Genomic DNA, 23,568 nt, shown 5'->3' with positions numbered 1-23,568 from the left:
GAGATTAGATATCTGGGTGTCCAGGTCAGTAAATCTATCCGAGAATGGAGTTGGATGTAAGATTTGGTGCGTCGAACCAAAACATTGGCCATACAAGGAGCCCTAATTCACAACCTATATGGAAAATTCACCTTAATACCTATACGAACATTCTATCTCCAAACGGTAATACCTGCTATTACCTTCGGTTCTGAAGCAGGGTGGAATATAGATCACAGAATATGGGCGAAATTAGAAGGGCTATTTTGGAAGCATGTGCTGATGTAAAAACACACACTTACTTGGAGGAAAGAATCAACGCTCTCCCCCGAACCACAGAAGCCGAATGAATTTGACCCTCCCACCGTGGTTGGCACAGGTGCCTGAAGTCTAACACAGGACACCACGTGGCAGCCAATGGGGGGGAAGAGGAGTTAGGGAGAGGTTGTGGATGGGGAGGGGAAGTTAGGGAAACCGGGAAAAGGGTTAGGATAGGTAGGGGGAAGCACTGGGGAAAAACCCTTCCTTTCATATACCTGTATATCCTAGTTCCTGACACACTAACATTGACTACATGAATACCCAGTAACATAGATCAGGACACACCTTAATACGTATGCCCCTGACTTCAGAACAAACATAGAGCACAAAACATGCACATGTAGTAGCAAGCGGGATGAACACAGGACAATGGAACTTTTCCCATCAATGAAGAACGAAACACATGGCCCTTAGGGCAAGCTTGCTACTGCAATACATAAACACATAAATGCATGTCCTTGCGGTTTAACCAGACAAACTAATACACATCATCACCCCTTGAGAGTGAATACTTGTTAGACGATCCTCTGCACACCAGTCCGCTACACACCAGGACACTGCTCACATTTCCCCAACATCTCCTCCCACGGTTCGAGGCTCAAGTGATTCGGTGAACCCAAAGGACCGGAAACTCCGTACCAGCTATGGTGTACGGGCTCGATTGCAACCCTTTCTGCATTGGCAATTGCCTTGGAGAACGTATAGCAGAAGGGGCGGTGTTACGTCTCCACGTCGATCACGTGATCCAGAGTGGCGTTCCTCACGGGACCTTGGTGGACGTCACATGACCCAGAGACGTCACATGACCCAGAAACGCACAGTATAAAGGTCTGAGAGACAGAACACTCATGGCTTCTCAGCTGTCTTCAGACTCTGTTTGGCGTTACGTATTGCTCCACTGTTACCTTGATCACGGAACTCTACCTCGGACTCCTTCGGATACCCTTTGTACCTTTGCTTGGAACTATTTACCTGGTGCCAGACTTTGGACTACATCCTGACTTGTCTTTGGATCAACCCTTGGTACTTCACTGAACTCCTACGCCATTTCCCTTCTGGGGATCCAAGTCACTGCTACAGGTGGCTGATCCTACATCCACGCTATCTTACGGTCCTACTATTTCAGGGACCGCCGCATCATCTGAGTCTCGAACCTCTACTAGGTTCCTGGGTTTTCCTAACACCCGATAGGTAAGACCTTTTAGATCCTTTGATTTACTGAATATGTATTGTAGTTGCCTGGTACTTAACCTCGTTCCTTTTTGACAGCAGCATCGGTGTTCCAGAGGTTCCGTGGATCTGGGACGTCATCTCCCACCTGTGGCCTCAAAGGTCGTACAGCGGGTTTCTTTTAGTTCTCCTGTACGTCACTTGGGGACGGAGGTCTCATCGGTCTACACGACACTCAAGTCAGAACAATACTCTTGTCACCCTTAATGCCCCAAAAATGTTCCGTAATGTCCTCGTGTCTTATTACACACCACCAATTGCTTTATCCCCAAATTCAGCCCTTCCGTGAATGCCAAGTATCAGCTTCATGCGAGAGAAAACATATGCATCATAAGCTCCCACCCCGCAATGCCTTCTGCACTTATCTGAGACCCGAGGGCCCCGCGGGACTCCTCAGCGGGTTAGTAGCACGCTGAAAATGCTGCTGCAGTTCCGCATGCAACTCAGTGCAAGAGAACACTCGAAACCTCGTGTAGCTTTAGGGCAGAGCTTCGCCGTCCATGGTTTCCTCAGCATTTCGCCGACATGCTCCTCACGCCAACCGCTCCTGGATTCGTAATAAGCCACACCTGTTTCACGCGCCGTTGCTCTTTATGCTGTTTGTAATCACTGCAGCTGGCAACGCGCACGTGACCTTCTTCCTGATTGTGCACAGAACTACCAACCTCCCGTGGCTTGCTGGGAATTGTAGTCTTTGCCTCCAAAACTAGCCCAAAAAGGATTAAGAGACAAAACGTGTGACTCCTGTGCACTTCCAGCCCTTATTCCTCACAGCTGAAATTACCAAAGTATATATCAATTACTGTCATCAGCATGAGCTCGCTCTTGATGAATTGTACGTAAATGTCATTTGGAAGTCATTGTCGCTCTATTGAAAGAGAATTCCAAATCTAGAACCTGCGTATGCAATATTTGCTGCTAATAATAAGCAACCATACAAAAGCATTCTGATGCGATGGGAACAAAGGATAAAGATGCTCCTACAAGCTGTTGAGATAAATAGCAATACGCTAGTGGCGCAACCACAATTAGCAAAAAGAAAATTGAAAGAATGGGCATGGATTCAAAATTTGGACAAGCTCAAAGGATTATGAACAGCCCCTAATTTAGGGCCAACTAAGAACAAACTAAATAAAATGCTGAGCTATCTACTACAATTTCCTTCGCGCTATCATCGTGACTGTTTTTTGCACTTACGCATGCACGCAATTATAACGAAAGAAATGCTGTTGATGAGACATGATTGTGATACCAAGGACAATGTCTGCAGATATTGTCAGAAGCAAACTGAAACAATAAGACACCTAATAGTTGATTGCACCAATCTGAGAGACTTAAGAACCTTGCACCTTGGTAAATTCGCTCCGATAAACAGGAATTTGGATGATTGGTGGTGGCGCATATTAAGCAGGAGTTATGTGAACTTAACATGCTCTGTGATCAACTTTATGGACAACATTTTGGGTAAATGAAAGCAAGACTATTTACGAAAATTCCAAAGTCATGTGTCTGAAGGATTAAGGGTTGGATCAAATGTAATGAATAGTGAGGATTTGGTTTTTTATTAAAAGTTTGTAATAAACTAATAAATAAAAAAAAAATTAAAGAAATTAAAAAAAAAAGTTTGCCTTAGCATTGGAAATGAGAGGGGCTTGCGATGTACCAAGTTTCAAGGCCTCCTCGAAACGGCGGTGGTATCGGGGCAAAACTCCTGCACAAGCTGGTCAGACCACTGGCTGGCCCAGGGATGCTTCTGAAAAGGCTTACTTGCAGGATTTGATGAAGGTGCAGAGAAAAGTTGGTCCCACTATTCCAATGGGTCGAAGCTTCTTCGTAGACCTTCTAGGACGACGAGATGCAGAGGTGTCCCACGGGACGATAGCAGGCTCAGGGTGCCAAACCTTGCAGCGGGTCACCAGCGGTTCCTCGACTCGGCTTCTTAGTTTCAGGATACTTGGATCCTATCCTTCGTTCAGAGAGAACTCCAGAGATCGACTTGGTATAGGTGTTTGGAGCCTTCTCTCATCCAAAATCTCCTTCGCGCCAAAACGAAGAGGACCCAATGGGAGATCTGCTCACATACAGGTATACCATACATGGACCAATCATCCACCATTGTGGTCCCAGGCATTCCCAGCACACCAAACTCTCTGGCACCCAGTATGTGTATTGGAACTAGACAGTCCATCCCACAACCTGGGGGCGTGCACACAAGGCATGCAGAATCCCGCGAAAGCTTGGCGCTTCGTGGGAATATGCATGCCCAAATAAGGACTGACCCGGGTCGGCTCGACCTGGGCAAGGTGAAGGGGCACGAAGGCCAAAGGACAGGACAAGGAACCTCATAGCATGGCCCTTTTGGAACCAGGCCACCTAACCGTGCCGAACGCGGTAATCACAGTTTACCTGGCAAGAAAGGGTTAAAAATATATGAAAAGATAAGCTGCCACCAGCCCTGTCCAAGACATATCTGCACTTCTCCTAAAAAATCCTTGGAGAGTAACTAGGGACTTTATAAATGACAGGAAGCAGCTCACGGGAGCAGGGTACATCACCACTTCGGTTTTAGGTGGCTTACTCATAATGTGAGAGGGTTAAACTCCCCCCTCAAGCGGGCTAAACTAGAACAATTCACCCGTACGCATGTACCGGATGTTTTGTCCCTGCAGGAGACCCATAAAGACCCGGGACGCCTGCGTCTGAAGTGTTTCCCACAGATTCTCTTTGCGTCAGGTCCCACAAAGACAGGCGGGGGCGGGGAGTGGCGCTAGCATTTGGGAGAGGTATGGACTCTAGTATTCAGGATATCCTGAGGGGTAAAAATGGGAGGTTCATCGTGGTAAAGGGGGAGCATATGGGCGCTACTTACACTATAGCCTCGGTTTACGGCCCAAACGCGGGACAGGACAAGCTCGTGATGGAGACTCTGGGTGTGTTGGAGGGGTTCGCGAGGGGGCAAGTCATCCTAATGGGGGACTTTACTTGGCTTGGGACAAGCGGTTATATCAGACACAACACACAGGCGGAGGGGGGGGTGGCCTCCCCACAGTTGAAGGAGCGGTTTAAAGGGGCAGGTTTGAGGGATGTGTGGCGGGTGCTGAGGGGGAGGAAGAAGGTTACACGCATCTTTCGGAGGTGCACCGAACCCAATCTCGAATTCATTATATCTGGGTCTTGGGGAGTCTGGTGGGAGGGGTAGAGTAGGTGGAGACTGGCCCCATGGGAATTGCCTATCACAGGGTTGTGCAGATGAAAATGCAGTTGGGTAGGTGAAAGCCAGGGGTTTGGAGCTGGCATTTTCCCGGGGAACTTCTGAGGGATCAGATGATCAAGGGGGAGATCAGTAACAACATTAAAGCTTTTCTTGAAAGAAATAACGGCACGGACAAGAGTCTCAGCAAAAAGCGGGATGCGTTTAAGGCTACTCTGAGAGGGGAACTTATTGCTCTGAAGGCAGAGAGGAATAAACAATTGCGGCTGTTGGAGACCCAGCTGGAAGAGGAGGTGGAGGCTACAATGGTGAGGCTGAAGGGGGACCCCTCAAGGAAAGCTTATAGGTTGGCAGAGGGGCAACTGAGGCTCTTGAGGACCAAAAAGGCAGAGGGAGCTATGTTAAAGGTCAGGCAGAAGTTTTACACAAAGGCCAATGAGGCGGACTCGCTTCTAGCGTGCCTACTGAGGGGTAGCAGGGAACAAAATACGATCTCTGCCTTGAAGGATGAAAGAGGGGAGAAACTCACACGAACTGAGAAGATTAGGGAGCGGCTAGCCAGGTTTTACGAAGCCCTGTACATGTCTCAGGGCCCGGCCACCCAGCATCAGAAGAACTTCTTGGGTGCTCTGACCCTTCCGCACCTCTCTAGGGAAATTGGGGAAAATCTGGGACGGGCCGTCACGGAGGATGAGGTGCGGGCCCTCATGTCGCTTCCCAGTAATAAGGCCCTGGGCCCTGACGGATTCCCGGTATCCTTTTACAAAACCTATTCCGCCATACTGGTTCCACACCTTGCACAACTTTAGAACTCATTCGACTCCTCGGGCTGCATTACTCCCTGAATGGAGGAGTCAAAAATTACACTCATACATAAGGCAGGCAAGGACCCAGAGGAGTGTACCTCCTATAGACCAATTGCTCTTATAAATTCAGACGCAAAAAATGTACACTAAAATCCTGACAAGGCGTTTGGAGTTGCACCTTCCTGAGCTGATCCATCAAGACCAGACGGGGTTCGTACAGGGACAACAAATGGCCGATAACATTAGGCGAGTTGCTCACTTGGTTGAGAAAATGCAGAAGATCCCCCACCCCGGCGATTCTTTTAGCTTTGGATGCCGAGAAGGCGTTCGACCGGTTGGAGTGGTCCTTTCTGTTTCTGGCCATGGAACGAATGGGTATAGGTACAGGGTTCAGCAGCATGGTGCAGGCGAATTACAGAGCTCCCACCTCATGGTTACTTGAAAACAGCGAAATGTCTCGACCCATCAAGCGTGGCCCTTTTCTCCGCTTCTGAACGCTCTGTACCTGGAGCCCCTACTTGTGGGGATACGGGAGACAGAGAATATCCAGGGCATTCATTTCAGGGGGATTCAGCATAAGGTGGCGGCAATCGCCGATGACATGCTGCTCACTCTGACGAGCCCAGGGGAGTCCATAGAGGCATGTATGGCACTATTGTCCAAATTTGGGAAAATTTCTGGTCTGTGGGTGAACTTGCAAAAGTCTGAAATAATTAATCTGTCGTTGCAGGGCGATGAGGCAAGGGCCTTGAGGGCATCCTCCCCATTTAAGTGGCATCCGTTGGGATATGATACCTGGGGGTTAGGGTCACCCCTCAGCTGTCGGGATGGTACGGGACGAATTACATTCCCACACTAACATCGATTAAAAAAGACCCCAGGAAGTGGAGCTCCCTAAAGATATTGTGGTTGGGAAGAGGTGCAGTGCTTAAGATGGTGGTCCTACCATGGTTGCTTTACTCATTTCAAACAGTTCCGTTGCCTGTCCCAGCGCCCTTCTTCAAGGAATTGGACAAGGCAGTTAAGGAATTTATCTGGGAGGGCAAGACGGTGCGCTTGGCGAAACGGCTATTGGCAGCATCTAAGAGGGTGAGGAGCCTAGCCTTACCCAATGTTTGACTGCTACAAGGCTGCGCAGCTCAGGGGATTTCAGTAGTGGTTTTCAGCGGAATATAACAAACCGTGGGTCAAGATGGATAGAGCGGTAGCTCGGCATCACCTGGGAGACGTACTATGGCTCCCGCACAGGTTGAGACTGGCACATCTATATATGAGCAACATAACAAAGAGGTTGGTTGAAATTTGGGACAGGGCGGTGGAGAAATTGGGGATCACTACCTTTCCGTCATCTTCAATAATGGAGATTTCAGCCTGGGGTTTGAAAAGGGGGCATTCCTGAAGTGGGAGAGCAGGGGGTGCAGGGTCATTAGACTTACTTCGAGGTCAGAATGTGAAATCCTTTGAAGAATGTAAACGGGAGTTCGGAGTGAGCGAGGGGGCGCGGCTCAGATACTTCCAGTTCAGACACTGGGTGATGTCCATGGAGGTCCGAAGGGCGGCAACTCGCAATCTGACACAGTTCGAAAGATACCTCCTGACGCACGAGGAGTCCAGGGGGCTGATTTCGGATCTGTATAAGCTTCTGGAGAGTGCTGGCCCGATCATGAAGTGGCCATATATGTCCAGGTAGGAGGGGCTTCTAGGGGCGGGAATGGAATGGGATGACTGGGAGAGGCTTTGGAAACTGATTCCAAAGGTGGCTAGGGCAGCCCAGCTTCAGAAGGCCTGGTACAAGTACCTATTCGGCTGGCATTATACTCCGGCTCGCCTCTGGGCAATTTTCCCAACAACATCCGGGACATGGTGAGAGGTTGTGGCGGGGAATGTACGGAGGCCCATATTTGGTGGGATTGTCCTAATATTAGACCTCCTCGAGCGTTAGATCAGGCGTTTGGGGAAGGCACGGTTCCGGACCCTCGCAAGATCCTAGTGGGAAGGTGTCGAGAGCTGGGGGGGGGGGGGACACTATAAGGCAAAGGGAGTCTTCATACTAGCTGCAATGGCTCTCATTGCCCAAAGGTGGAAGAGCCCCAGGATCTACGTTTGCGGTTAATTGCAACTTGAGTAACTTTGCGGTGGAATTGGGAGAGACCTTGGACTACTTAAAGGGAGATTTCTGGGAGCAGTGACGACCCCACAGACTGAAACTCTTGGACCTGCATGCCTAATCGCCAGATGGGAAAAGGATGGGGGGGCTACAGGTGCTAAGGCACTGTGGGGTGGGGGGGCAAGTTGGTGGGTTTTGTCGTTTCTTCTGGTTATTAAAATTATAAAGAGAAGTTAAAGAAAACATTTTTTTTTTAAATGACAGTAAGGCCCAAGTGCACTGTACTGTAAAGTACTTCGTGCACTTGCAACATGCTGCACAAAAGTTGCAACGTTGACAAGGACTAAGGGAAACAAAGTCTCCCAGTACTGACTGTCTTTAAGGGATTGTCAATTTCCCCATAAGAAGTGAGCAAAAAGCCCAGGGGAGTGCAGCAGAAGGCTGTGCTCCTCTGGTAAAGTCAGACTATGGTATTTAAAAAAGGCAAAAAGCTAGGGGGTACACAACTGGAGGGAAAATTACACATTAAATGGAAATCTTTTCTAACACATGCCACGTAGAACTTCAAGGCACGAGCAACGTCCAGCGAATGCAAGGCCCTTTCCGCTGGCGACTACGGATTCGGGAAGAAGACAAATAACACCAAAAGTTCATTGAGGTGGAATTCCGAAGGTAACTTTGGCATAAAGGTTGGGTGTGTACGCAGTACCACTGTTGAAGTGTGGAAAGACAAGTAAGGCTGCTTGCAAGACAGGACCTGAATCTCCCCGACCCACCTGGCAGAGGCGATAGCCACGAGGAAAGACATTTTCCACAAGATAAACTTGAGCTGGCCTGATGCATAGGTTCGAAGGGCGCTCCCATGAGTTTAGTCAGCACAACATTGAGCTTGCAAGCCGTGGAAGGGGCCTTCACTGGCAGGAAAGTCCTGAAGAGTCCCTTGAGGAACTCTTTGATGATCCTGTAAAATCACAGAAAAGGTTCTGCCCAGGGACCTGGTCTACCAGGACATGGCGCCCAGACGCACCTTGATAGAGGCGTGAACCAGTCTTGCTTTGGCCAAGGAAAGCAAGTATGGTAGAAGTTGCAGAGCCGTGACACGCAGAGGGGTAATCTTCTGAGTCCGGCCCCACATAGAAAAGCGTTTCCATTTATGTCCATAACACTTCAACATTGACATGGCTCTGGCCCTGGCTAAGATGTCCCTACATTCTGCGGGTAAAGCATAACCTCCAAACTCTAGGGGAGCAGGAGCCATGCCCAGATGTTCAGGGACTCCAGGTCGTGATGCAGAATCGCACTCTCCTTCCCCCTTCTCACAAGAAGGTCCAGGGACAGCAGCAGCCGGATGGACGGGCCACTGACAGGCGTACTAAATCGGGATACCAGATTTGCCTCGGCCACACCAGGGCCACAAGTATCACCATGCAGTGACACTCTCGGATTGTGTTGCTCATACATAAGAGAAGAGGGAACGGGGGAAGGCGTACGGGAACCGCCCCTCCTATGGGAACGAGAACGCGTTCTACATGCTCCTCGGTTGAGAGAACCTGCTGGTGAACCTTTGACACTTGGTGTTCGCCGTCTTTGCCCCATTTGCCAAACGGAAAATCCACCTGTTCCTGGCAAAGTTACCAGTCATGGCAAGAACTCAGTTCCCTGCTGAGCGAGTCCGCAGTGGTGTTCCCGACTCCCGCTAGGTGAAACCGAATGAGGAATATGCCTTGACAAATGGCCTAGTGCCACATGTTCTGGGCCTCCTTGGAAAGCGCCGGTGAGCGGACCCCTCCCCCATTGTTTCCGGATGTAGAACATGGTGATGGTCTTGTCTGTGAAGGTACTCACTGCCTTGCAACGACAGGAGAAAAGACTTGAGGGCTCAGAATAAGGCCCAAAGTTCCAGGACGTTAATGTGTAGGTCCCTCTACTCCAGTTGCCAGAGGCCTCTGGTGTGCCACTGTCCGGTGTGAGCTCCCCATCTCCCTAGAGAGGTGTCCGTGGTGACCGTCTCATGGTAAGGAGGAACCTGAAATGGAGCCCCCTAGACGAGATGTGGCTGTACGACCCACCACTGAATCGTCCGACGGAACTCCTCATTGAGCGAGTTCTTGTCCGCAAAATTCCCCGACACCTGCATCCACGAACTCCTGGAGAGGTCTCATGTGAAGTCTGCACTGGCGAACAAGGCTGATGAAGGAGGACATCATGCCCAGCAGCGACTTGATGGACCGAATTGTTACCATCTGGACCGACGACAAGCTTGCCCTGTATGGCTCTTACCCTCTCCTCCAAGGGTGATGCCAAACACATCACTGTGTTGGTTTGGGCACCTAGAAACAGCACGTCCTGAGATGGCATCAAGCAAGACTTTGGATAGTTTATAGAGAACCCCAACTCCATCAATGTACCGTCTTCGATGTCTGCTCGCCCGCCAGAGCGCAGGAACGCATCAGCCAGTCGTCCAGGTAGGAGTATACGTGGATACCTTGTAGATGAAGATGTGCTGCCACCGGGGTCAGGCACTTCGTAAACACTATTGGGCCAATTTCAGGCCTAAAGGCAGAGCCCTGAACTGGTAAATCTGGCCTTGAACTACGAACCGTTCACAAGTGTTTCTTGTGAACGGGGAAGTGGAAGTAGGTGTCCTCCAGATCCAACAACGTCAAAAAATCTCCTTGCTCCAGCTGGCAGAGTACGTGTTGCAACTTGACCATCCAGAAATGTTGGGACTTGAGACGAGAAAGATCTAGGATCAGCCTCCACCTCCTTGTTTTGTTTCGACCCAGAAAGTATATGGAGTATACTCCGGAGCACCAGAGACGCTGGGGGTCTGGGTCCATTGCCCCTTTCTGTAACATGGCCTGCACCTCCTGCAAAAGCTTTGGTCAGTGTTGTTCTTGATACTGAACCGGTAGGATACGAGGACACCTGCGTTGTAACTCCAAGGTGTGCCCCTGTCTGAGAGCATCCAGCACCCACCTGTCCGTGCTAATCTTTTTACACATGCCAAAGTACTTCGCTAGCCGGCCTCTGACAGGGGTGCCTAGGTGGGGGCCCGATGCCACGGCTGGTTCAGGCCTGCTTGAGGGCTGGAGCTCTGCCCTACGTGTGGCACCATTTCTGTCCTCTGCTGCCTTGAGAGCGACCCCTGTATGCTTCTTGAGAGGAGGGTGGAGGCTGTCGGTACAGTGGATTATATCCTTTGTAGGATCTTCCTGGTTTTCCTCTGAAAGAGCGAAAGGAAGATGGTCGTTGTCTCTGTGTCAGTCAGTATTCCTTGCAAAGACTTGTCAACTGTCTTTCCAAAGAGGTTCTTCCCATCAAATGGCATATCCAGTACCTTTGTCTGAACGTCCGGGCGGATGTTAGTTGCCTTCAACCCACCTTGACAACACAGGGACACCATGTTCCCCATCTGTCGGAAACCTGTGTCTGCGATGTCCACTGCCACCATGATGGCGTGATTCAAGGCCACTTCCCCTTCCCGAAAGTGTTCCAGTGTCTCAACCTTCTTGTGTTCGGGCAGGAAGTCCATTATAGGACCCAACCTGAACCAAAGATCCCGGTCATATCGGGACAAGATGGCTAGGGCGTTAGCTGCCTTGATGGTAGAGGCTGCTGTATAAATATTCTCTTGCACATTGCATCCAGCTTCTTCTCCTCCTGGTCCAGAGGTACCATGGCTGCCGAAGACTGGTTCGCTGAACGCTTCCTGGCTGCTGCCAAGACTACCGAGGCTACTGTATCTGGGACCCTGTACTTCTCCAGCTTGTCCCGCTTGGTAGGGCTGTACTCTGGTTTTACATTAGCGCCAAGCCTTCCTCCAAGATGTCCAGGAAGGGAACAGACATGATTGTTTTTCTTCTCGACTTGCACTGTTGGTATAGGAAGCCTTCCTTGTTGGTCTAGGGGTGAACGGAGCCAGCAGAGTAATATTTGGTCTGACGCGCCTCCTCTTGCAAGCAGTAGACCACTTGTGATCCGTGTAGCACTCATGCTGCAGATCATTGTCCTCATCGGTACTCGAGTAGATCTGCTCCGGTCTGTCTGATACCAGGGGAGCTCCACCGGAGGGGGGGGGGGGCGGTCTCTCACTCTCACTCTCTCACTCTCTTTTGCTGGGTCTGTGTAGTCGCCGGGTCCTTCCCTGACCCCGGAGTAGCTGCCGCCTTCGTCGCTTCTTCTGCAGTCATATCTCGCCTTGGGGGTAAGGACACCAGTGGAGTGGCCACCACCTCCTTCGCAGCCCCCACTCTCGTTCAGCGCTATCACATTGGTCGCCATGGACTTTGACAAACTCGTCACTGCTTTTGTTGGACGGTGCAGTCGTCGACTCAGTAGATCTGGCATGCTGCATGGTCTTTGCCAGCTTAGAGGAGTCCTCTCCAGACTTGTCCTTCGTCGGCTTATCCGCGGACACACAGAGATTTGCCAGGTTGGGGGACTTCCTCTTTGAAGAGGACCCTTTCAGTGGTAGGCTCACTGTAGAGGCCGATGGTGATGGCGATTGCCTTTTGCTGGACTCGGGACCCGCATCAGCGGCAAACCCAGCAGCACTAGCACCTCGCATCCCTCCTCATCATGGTCCGGAAGCAGGCAATATAAGCTTTTATGATGCCAATCTTCCATGAAGATGTTCCTTAATCCACACTTCGCACAGAGTTTGAAGAGGCTTTGACTTTCCTTCTTCTCTTCACTCATGGTTGAAAGGCGCGAAACTTCGATGACGATGGATGAAGCTCTTCGCAGTAGCAGATCCCGCTGTTGGCCTCTGTCCGTCGTCGAAGATAATTAAACAAAACATTTTTTTTAAATAAATAACAGGGGGGGGGAATCTGTCGACATTCTAACTATTTTTGATAAAAATCCCCAACTTGAGGACTCCCAACATTGAAGCATGCAGTAAAAAAAATCTGAAGATGGCCACCAGGGGTCGAGTTTAGGGAGAGGACTGTCAGTGGATGGGGGCAGTATGACCCAGAGGACAGTGATTCATTTAGAGGAGAAATACAGCTTTAAAAGTGAAAAGTGAAACAGGTTTTTCTTTTACCAAGGATTCCCAGCCTGACGACGGGGAATATTCACAGGCCTGTAAATCCATGCCACACCCCATGCTGGAGAAATAAGCCATCTATCCATGCTCATAAGAGGGTGGGGAAGGGACACACACCGGGGCTCAGTGCAGTTTTGATTCCGAATATCATTATTGGTTTTTCACTATCGTTTTGAAAATCCACTTAAATGAATGTTTGAAAAAAAAAATCAAGATGGCGACTGCCACTTTTAATGTGCAGGAGACCTATAAATATCATGTTAAATTTGGTCTACACACATTTTTTTCCATTTTAAAGTTCAGAACTGTAAAATAAATGATGTGTTAGTTGTGCCTCTGTATTTGTCATAACAGACACAAGACCATACATCAAACAAGCTCTGGGAAAATTGTAACTGGACTCTGTTACCAGGGTTGCCTGTGTCTCATTCCCTTCTAAACACCCTCCTCTATCCCCCAACCCCGACTTCGACTGAAACACAACAAATAAAGCACCTTCCAGGCCCATATTTACAAATCAAGTCAGGAAAGTAAAAACCTCAGAACAAAGAAATACAGAATATACATTTATTGCACTCATCTGCGGTCTACAAGGACAAACTTTTGAAACGTTACAACAGAAATGGTGGCCAAGAAAATCCAGCACAGTTATTTTCCGTGTGCCTAGCGGGTGGCCAGCCACCCCAACTTATTCTGAAGGATGTATTTGGACAACTGCAGGAACCACTTTAATGGAGGAATTCATGATTAATATACAACAGACAGAAGGATACATTTTAATTACACGGGAAGAAGTGGTGCAGGCTTGATGGCAACTCAGCATAGCTAGATATTTGTACTTAAACTGTACCAAGAACTAACTGGCACAAACTCAGTTTTTATGCAGGAAAATGTGTGTAATTATTGCACAAACCATGGGGGTAAACAGAAAATCTGCTAGCTTAGTTTAACCGGAAATGCCATGGTGTAAAACTGATATTGCAAAAAGCTAATGTCCATTTCAAGCGGGGGGAAATGGTTCCTGGTAGGGCACGCATGCTGATTCGTGCTTTTTTTTTTAAAGGGTGCTGCTGTCGGGGCTAAATATTTAGAATGGTGGAAGTCAAAACAGTACAAAATGTAGCAATTATATGGTCCAACAGTTTTCCCCAGGGAGCAAGCAGTACAACCTAAAAGACACTAACAGATGAAAAGGATATAGAGTGCTGGCTGCGACTACAAAAAATGTGCAAAACTTCATGCATCTGACATAATATGGATTACAAAAATCATAACCGCAGGAAAAAGAAGAAAAAAAGGCAAATTCCAAAACATCTGGCAAAAAAGTTAAAAGAATGTGCTGAATAAGGATGGAATACAAGATACTGAAATGTGGAATGGGAGTGAAATGGTGGATATAACTGGTCGGTTTTGGCTAGAATCAAAGTAGCACTGCCCACAAATATGAGAACGTTCTTTTTCTAATCACACATGTGTGCTAAACAAATACCTTGCTCAATTCTTTAAGGTTTTAAAAAAGCACTACTTATATTTACACTATAGAACTTTTCTGATGCAGACAGTGGTCCTATATTTGTAAAGAAGCCAGTGGGGCCATATTTGCACCAGCGCTTTCAACAACCTAACTCAGTGGTGGGGTGGCGTCAGAAAAAAGACCTGCACAAGTAAATATTGTAGCAAACTACAAGGACTGATAATTAGGAGAGCACAAGCAATTAAGGAGAACAGTAATTGAGTGATACGCTGTTACCTCGCCCTTGAGGCCTGGCATATCTATACATTCTAGGTCTAAATTACACACTAGGCGACAGTGCACTCATGAGCAGACGGGCAGAGTTGTTGAATGGCACCCAGTTGAAATGGTATTTGACACCATGGACGCAATTTCTGCAGAACTTGGAGCAGAAGTAATCTCTGTGTTATCAACCAACCCCGACCTCCACAATACAGATCTACGTTGACTCGTTAGAAAGATATACGGTATTCTTACACGCTGTGCAACGTAAAAGTCAGTTGAGTTGTGAAGATTCAGTCACATATTAAGATAAAGGGACAAGCGGCTGGCTCTGTACAACCATACCAACTTGTGGATAATTGTAGTGTTCTACTTCAATCTGGGAAGGTGAGAAAGAAGCCCTTCCACCCATGGCAGATTCAACCCGAAATAAAGGTGTCATTTTGTGGCACACAGTCAACAGGACCTTGCCTGATATTTTTGAAATTTGGCATGTATCTTTTGGCTTGGTCGCGATACGAGCCAAAACACCTATAAACCTGGGGCATAAAATGGCCCTCTGAGGGGCATGGAAGCCCCACTCTTCAAAGGCTCAAAGCCTATCTATATATGTCTCTGAGTCGTTGAGATATCAAGGGTCCCTCATAACATTTTTCACAGGGTTCAGCAACATTTGAGTTATGCCACTACTATAAACATCATTCCTGCTGTGTATCATTTACCACGGTAATAGTGTCGAAGTTGAAAGATTACATTCGAATGCTAATGACAGGGTTTTGGGGTGCTCTTGCAGGGCCTTTGCACACTTTATGTGGGAGGAGAGCAGGAGCAGGTACTGCATAGGAATGAAAAATGAAATGCATACAGACGCTGGGTACCCATTATTCTGTGACTTTTAAAAACCTAGAAAAAAACTGGAGACAAATAAAAACTTCAAGACGCTCTTTAGAGCACAAGGTGAACTTGCAAAAATCAATATTTTAAAACCTTAAAAAACAAAACTTGGCAATGACAGGACAGCAGAAGTAGAAATAAAGGTGGCAAGCATGGATCTTGATTTGAAGGTTTCAAAGGAAGCAGGGCACAAAATGTCACCAAGAAAGGAAGACAACCAAACTGAAGAAACAGGGAAGGGACATGGTAAGGACTGTAGTGCAGCAGACAACTGTTCTGGTTTCACAGGAGTAAGGTCAGAGCTTTGACAGAAGAGTTGTCGGCCATCTTGTCTAAAAAAAGAAAAAAAAGAAAATACCCTCAGGCTTTCGATTTGGTCATGAAGAATTACCCAGATTCTCTGAATGAACACTATAGCTTGCAAAACCCGTACACCATTACCTTGCATACAACTAACCCAGATAGGAATAAACAAGCTGTACCATCATTACTTCAAAAACTGTGCATTCTGGGATCAGGAAGATTGAAATTGTTTACAAAATGCACAATTACCACATCAAGCACTAATCTGTATCCGATAAGAAAGAGCGACACAGCTCCCCATTAAAGTGGGTGTCGTGGTGATAGGCGGATAAGAGCATACTCACGGGGTAACAAGTGGGAGTACAAGCATTGAAACTCAGAGGAGAAAACGTGCATCTAATGTTATGTCAAGCACGTGCAATTACAAAGTGTCCGAGGCTCGAAAAAGAGTACACAATTGCATTTGATTTGACTGGGATGGATCAACCAGGAAAATGAAATCCTAAGCACCTACCCCCTCACTCATTACCATTTATTTGGAGACAGGAAGCCTGCTGGGCCAGGCAAAAGTAGGGTTACTGGTTTCCAAGGGTATATGAACAGTGATGCAGGCCATGCCAGCTTTAATACTCTATGTATGTGCCCCGAAGTTTCACCCCTCCTAACTCTGCTTGGCGAAATTATAATTTTTAATATTACCATTGTTCTCTTAAGTTCGATGCTGAAAAGGGAATGCTTGGTCTATTGATGAAGGAGGGTCAGTCACCTCAATAACAGACATTCTTTTGAGAGCATATTACATATGTTTACCTCGAGACGTCATCACAGTTGCGACCACCTATATGGAATTGTTTGTTTCGCCTAAAAAAACACTAGCGGAGTGACATCCACATGTTAGCGAGCATTATTCTGGTTACTGTGAGAGAACACTGCCTGCATGCTTGCTTTAGAATACTGACTAAGGTAAATAAAGGAGGGATGTTGGGGGAAACATATGCCCTCCTTCCAATTGCCTAAGATCAAAGATACTCATAAGGTATTTGGGGCAAGAAGGTCTTTGGAATGGCACTTCTGGCTAACACTGAGCATAATCTCCTTTATAAACTGACCAGAACCAATTTGTGTGCGTTAAATGTTCTCTCCTTATTTGGGGTGATCCTCAAAATCACGTGTCTACTGAATTTAGTAGCCGAGTTTAGGCTAGCCCTTCAAAGTCATGACAAATGACTCCGAACAAAAATGATCATCACTTGAGAGAGATGAAATAGCAAACGGAGCGCTTTACAGTCTCCAGCCCTTAGTCTATAATGTAAAGTGGCCTTTTCAGGTGCAAAGAGATACTGCATTAAGGAATTAAAAAATTAAAAAAATAAATTTAAAAAAAAAAAAAAAAAAAAGGATGACCCGGACCAGAATTGTTCTCAAAACACCCAAGGAGCTTCATCATTATTCACTTCATGATCTGATGATTCACAGCTACAAAATGTGAAGAAAGGCTGAAGAATTCATTTGTGACATCTCCATTCTATCCGGTGAGCTGCAGGAGCTAGTTGATCTGCATGCTGTATAAGGGGAGGCTTTAGATGCGTTGATAAGCTCTTTAAGCAAGAGAAGAAAAAAAAGGGGCAGGGGTTGACCTTTCAAGTAGAGGCCACAATATGATTCTAGTCTATGCCCAATGGTGGATCCTTAGTCTCCTTTGGTCACATAAGACAAGTTTGGTGTCTGTGGTGTATTGTTCGCACTGCCAACCTTTTAAAGTGTTCATTTCCTAGCTTTGGATTGCGCCAAAGGATATGAGAGTAAGCAGTTCATTTCTATTTCAAGAGCTTGTATTACACACGCGCGGGGGTGGAAAGGAGCCTTTGCGTTGTAATAGGGGTGGTTTGTGCACCTTTGATGGATGCAAGAGAGAGGGAATGGGGCGGAGCATCCCCAATATGAGTGACAGGAGCATAGTTCTGTTGTGGGCCGAAGTCCTATACTAAAAAGGAGTGGAATTGTGTGGAAGAGTAAGCATGTGGATCAAAAGCCCACCTCCCCAGCAGTCCAAAATCTGAAGCACACTCTCCTGGTAAGTCATGATCGACAATGTCCCCCCCACTTCCCCAGTCCACTTTTGAGTTGTGAATTGCTGTGTTTTTGTGCCCTCCCGTGGCTTTGCTCTCCCTTCCAAGGAATAGAGGGTCAGCCACCGATTCTCATGAGCCGGCCTCCTGCTCCTGCCCCAGTGCCTCCAGTAGCATGCCCATAGGAGTACGCTTCAGTCCAATACTCTCCATCTTGTTCTCAATCTTGCTCTTCAGATTCCTTAGGCGCAGAGAAGCATGGGTGAGAATCACTGAGGCGGAAAGAGAAGAGAAACAGAGAGATGGCAGTGTTAGAGTAGGTGGTGCCGACAAAGACAAAAACCAGTTGCGGACAAGGACCTCCAGTTACAAATGTCCACCCTTTCCATACTCAACCGTACAGCCTACATAGGTTGCAGTTTTACCATCTCATACAACACTTCGGTTACTGCCTGGTGTCCCTTCCCTACATTTTCTAAAGTCAAAATAAGATTTTTAACCCATTATGATGGTGGGCTTTTTACCCCCATATTCACCTCTGTCCCAGTGAAGAAATATTTTCACATGTTTCTCACAAGCCACCATTTCTATACTTCCCACAACTTGTCCCGATACCCAACACAATCCCATATATTTTTAATATTTTACTTATAATGATTGCCGACAGATGGTCTTTAAGTGGTATGTTGGCCTAGTCTTTAGCCACCATTGCTATATTTCTTTGGAAAGGCCTACTTCTTACTTCATTTCCCAGGAACAATTGGTTGGGTTTACCTTCTGGTTCTTCAGGGTTCTAGGGCTGAGACAATTCTACAGAAGTCTCTCCCTTTCTTGGGATGGATATCTTGTGTCTTACAAGTGGCAGGAATCTGGAATGCAAACCCCTCAATACCATCAGCCTTCTTGATTTGTTGTACAACACAACTACATCAGAGTAGTTTACACATTACATTAGTCACTGCACTTCGTATTTATAGTATTCACAACCCCTCTCTCAGAGATTGGGAAAAAGAGTACTTCCATTACCATAATGCACTCATTCGTTTTCTTACTTCAGGATTCTCAACTTCTCCTTCAGAGATATTGAGAAGTTGAACTGCACTTTTCACAATGCTGTGTTTCTGTTTCCTCATTTCTGCGTTTCCGACCTCTCCTTCACAGGAGGTGGGAATCTGTGCTTAACTTCCTAGCATACACCGTCTATTCACTTTCTTAGTTGGGCCTGCCGATGGATTTCCTGGGTTAGTGGTTCATCAGCCCGTTCTCACATCCACTCTTGGTTGTTTCAGTTGTTCTTGCATGTCTGGAGCAAAGGGCCTTCCATACTGTCATCTGCTCCATCTTCTCAGCCAGGCTCCACTTTCGCGCCTGCTCTCACCATGGCCACAGAGCTTTTCTCTTCTCTGTTTCCTAACTTCTCTCTCGGACTTTCTTCTCACACCTTAACCAGAGGTCAGCATATGGCACCTTCTTGTGGGGTCTAGCTGTAGCCCTGGCTGTTCCTCTCCTGTCACCCTGTTAGTGTTCTCTCAGTTTGATTTGAATATCCACTTCTTTGCTACTGCTGATCGCCTAAGTGTCAGATATGGGTGAGGATCCCTCCTCGCTCTGCTTTTCATTGCTCCAGCCTCTGTCTCCTCTACATATGGCACACTTTTTTTTTCAATATTCTTGGAACATGTGAACTGATACTGTGGAGCAGATCACAACTGTAATTTATCTTGGATATCATTTGGCCAACAGGGTTTGTATAGATCAATGGAAATTCATCTTGAATATAAAGTTAAGAAACTTACTGCTCATATTAAGTTCTTAAAGCACAAAGTATGTACGTTTTCTTTACTTCCTCTGAGACGATATTATCTGGCCAAATTTGAGGCATTTATCCTTTACGGACTCGACCTTTGCTCCCAGAATATGGGTGACCTCTTGAATAATATTCAGGGAACTCTATGGAAGAATGTACTTGGTCTCTCTATGGCTATCCCTAATGCCATCATTAGACATGAGTTGTGTCTGGTGTCATTGAAGGCAAGGTATGTCTGGAGACAGCTTTCTCTCTTCAGAAGAATAATTGCTCCGCCTAAAAATTCCCTTTATGAGAATCTTAAGGTTACTATGACAGCAGGATCTATACCATCATTGAATGAGCTTAATACACAGATGTGTTCTGTGTTGTATATTTGTTCATCCGAAGAGGATTTGATTCTTAGACCGGGCATGTTAAAAAGATTCTGTTTAGATGTTTAGATCTGAGACCGTCAATTGTATTCATTCATATACAAGCTTTGTGTTATGTTCTAGGTTTACCCATGCTAGGGAATGTCTGCCTTTACATTTTCAAAAGTTTCCCTGCTCTGTTGTATGCATGAACTTCATGCATTTTAGGTTTAATCAACTACCTGTCTATGAGAAAGTTAAGAGCTGGCAGAGCATGAAAATGCCGGGTGACTCCAATGGACTAAACAATGAATGTAGGTTCTGTGGGGTAAGCAATACCCGTGAAACCCTGAAACACCTGGTAGGTGAATGTACGTTCTTTGATAAAGAACGATTGTTTTTTTCTTTAAGGATAACACCATTGAACGTTTAGAGTTATTGAGAAATTTGTTTTGGTGTCGCTGTACGTGGGGCACTGCTATTTCCTTAGTTTTATCTCTAAATCGCTTTCTTGTATTTTTAATTTCTGAGTTGAAAAACAAAAACTTATCTTTGCAAGTATAACATTTTGTAAACTGAAGTCATTCTTGTAAATTGAATTCCTGTTTTCTTTTTCCTTTGATTTTAGAAGATGTCTCTTGTTGAATGGTATTTTCTTCTTTTTATTATCTCTTATCTTTTTCTTCTTTTGTATTATGTTGTGTATGGTTTTCTGTAAACTGTAAATGCAACAATAAAAAAAAATAAACAAAAAATAAAATAAAACAAAAAAAAAATATGTAAGGCTGTCCCTGTAGGAAGAATGACACACTCTGGCTCGGCTTCCAACACAATAAACGGTTCGAGGCCCATATGGTCTTCCACGTTGAAGTCTCTTTTCTTGACTTCCAAAATAATGTTATAACCAAAAGATTCACAAAGACCTGCTCTGTCGGGCTCAGACCTTTCACCACAAAGTTCTTGTAGGTCCCCCTCTGCCAGGCCCATACCTCGCACCGTAAAGTTCAGCACAAACTTGCAAGGGGGCTCGCTTCCCCAAGTTTATTTCACTTCGGGTTTCCTTCTGTTGGGCTTGGACCACTTTCGGATGTCCAAGGCTTTCGAATGTGCGTGGTTTTCTTTACAGACCACTTCAACTCATAGTTTACAGTTCAACTTTCACTTCCCCTTCTCTAGGAATTAAACTTCTTTATTTCACCTTTGCTGTTCATAAGCTTTATCGCTTCCAACTATTTACTTTTCACTGAGACTTTCGAGTGTGCTACTTTCTGTTGCTGGACCAGTCCGTTACTTAGTATCGCTGTTTTCGCAGCTGTCTTTTACTTCAAAGATCATTCATGGTCTGCCTTTCCTCGCGTTTCATACACACGCGTACAGCCTTCACTAGCGATATAATGTTGCCATTTCAAACTTTAACACACACCAGTCTTTCAGGTTGCTTGCCAACACACCGGCTATGTACGTCTATTATTGGTTTTGCGAGTCCCAATTCACGAGTAAAGGTCAGTACCACAGGCTTGGCATTGCCGCCCCAACTCTGCCATTCACCCGGGAGGGTCGCTGGCGTCCTTGAAATACAATGCAATTTTCAATTCTGGGATCTGACCTTCACCATGTATCTTTCGCAGCCTGTCAGAGGCAGCAACCTCCAGTATGGAACTCTTGGGATTTTTGACCCGCTGCTCTCGTCCCTTAGTCCGTCGATCTGCTCCAGTAGGTTTGCCTTTGTCACGGAAGCCCTGCTCGTACCAGTGTTCCGCCTTGCTCAAAATGGGTCTTTGGGTTCTGCCTTTTATTCGTGTGAGGAGAGCTAATTGTCATCAGGTGCATGCACTTAGAATCAAGTGCCTGACTTTCCCGATTAATGGGCGAGACACCCTCTGGTTTCTCACAGTGGACAGTGTCTCCCTCGGGTGTCTGCCTCCCACCGCACTGCAGTGGCTCCACAGGTCTGTGCGGCTCTGCCCCTTTCCGACATTCTCACGTTCAAGTATTGCCTCAATGGGGGCGTGAGGCGTCATATGTCTTCTACGTTCAAGAGTTGTTGTCCCTTCATTCTTGCTCCAATATTCAAAAGGGGCCTAATGTTCAGCACCGACTATCACGCATGTCGAAAGTTCAGCATTACCTTGAGCCAAACATATAGAGGCATGGTCAGCATTTTCTACTCCCATGTAGGCAGATTGCACATTGGATATAGGGAGTTCCCCATGGGAATGGGAGCCCTTGTCCCCTAAAGGGGAGTCACTCCCAGTGAGGTCCCACTTTCTCTAACCCCTGGGGAGGGTTTTGCTAAGCAGGCTCACCACCCTAGCCTCAAAGGGGGTGGTGCCCTCTAGGGAAGAAGGGGTGAAGTCTCCAGATTTGTTGCATACACCATAGAGAAGTAGGAGGCAGCTTGATGAATTTCTGGTGAACCTTGTCATACACAAGCAGAATTTAAAGACTGTTTTGTTTCACAAGATGCTACATTTCTTTTCCGTCCTGGAGCCCAGAGTTTGAGTAAAAGAGGTTGATATAGAATTATGAACATTCTTTGCAACAGCTATAAAAGCAAGGAGCTCAATAAAACACATGCCCAGCCTTAAAGGGACTGGAGATGGAAGGACAGCATGTGCACACATGAGCATACTTGCATAGACAGGTATAATAAAGGAAGATAGTCAAGGGGGACAATAGTAGTGATCCATAAAGTTCAGGGAGCATGTGCATAGGGCTTTCCAAGCCTGCTCTGTAATCAGAAAACCTAGAATGTATGCATTGGGGAACTCTGATATCCCATCACACTCACCAAGACAATGGTTTCCTAACTGAGAAATACAGAACTAGGAAAAAACCACAAGAGGATTGATCAATGTTGAAGGAGACTCCTGCTTGTAATATCACACGCAAAAAAGATGGTGTCTCTCTTTGTATAGGTTAAGGGCAACAATTTGGGCAGAATGAAAAAGACTGTATTGTCTACCATTAGCATATGTATGGAAGTAGTAACACCAATTCAGAGAGACCGGATGTTAAGGATGAAGAAAATAAAACTGAGCATCACCCAGGAATCATAGGGCGCGCTCGACCATACAATGAGGCAAGGCAGGGATAGCCACAGAGAGCAATATCATGAAATTTAAAGACACAATAACATCATTGACAAGATGAAGAAAATGTTTCAGAAACCTAGAGCAAGTGACTCATGCAATGCACCGATTAACATAGCTGTCGATTGGCTACAAGCGAAATCACATCTTTGCCCACTACACAGATCTATGTTAAAATAACAAAAAGAGGCTGAAAACACCTTGCACATTTTTTTGAAATGTAAAGCAGGTGGAGACCCCCACTGTCCCTCCTCACCTTAATTTATTCCCTAAACAATCTCACTATGTGTGAACAAATGTGAAAAAAAGTCAAATTGATTTTAAACAAATGCAGCGTTTTTGGCCTCATTATTTTGCAATTGTTTTTTTTAGGCGATACCCTATTACACTACAAAATCGAAGAATGCTCGAAAGAATGCAATGAGTTCTGTAATTGGAGTGGCAGGGAGCATTAAAGAAAAGGGACGCTCACTGATTTGATTTCTGAGAGGTTGACAATTGTAGAGGAGCAGCCGAATGCCCTTGCGGGACGTCCGCCCCCCTCCCAACTGTATGCTTGAAGCCCGAGATTGCGTTATGCTTGACACCAGCAGTTGTGACTATTCCGA

The 23,568-nt window shown here is 46.4% G+C and overlaps 1 protein-coding gene across 1 annotated transcript in view; it reads right to left on the bottom strand.

The window, feature by feature from the left end:
• Positions 1-13,260: 13,260 nt before the first annotated feature.
• Positions 13,261-23,568, bottom strand: part of PRAF2 (PRA1 domain family member 2) — a 62,416-nt gene continuing 52,108 nt past the window's right edge. Inside the window, exon 3 of the mRNA XM_069647485.1 lies at positions 13,261-17,980. Coding sequence (XP_069503586.1) covers positions 17,841-17,980 — 140 coding nt within the window. The 3' untranslated portion in view covers positions 13,261-17,840. The remainder of the gene's footprint in view (positions 17,981-23,568) is intronic.

This window comes from Ambystoma mexicanum, chromosome 2q (genome assembly GCF_040938575.1).
Source record: "Ambystoma mexicanum isolate Mex_15411 chromosome 2q, UKY_AmexF1_1, whole genome shotgun sequence".
Taxonomy (NCBI): Eukaryota; Metazoa; Chordata; class Amphibia; order Caudata; family Ambystomatidae; genus Ambystoma; species Ambystoma mexicanum.
This window is presented reverse-complemented; position numbering and strand designations above follow the sequence as displayed.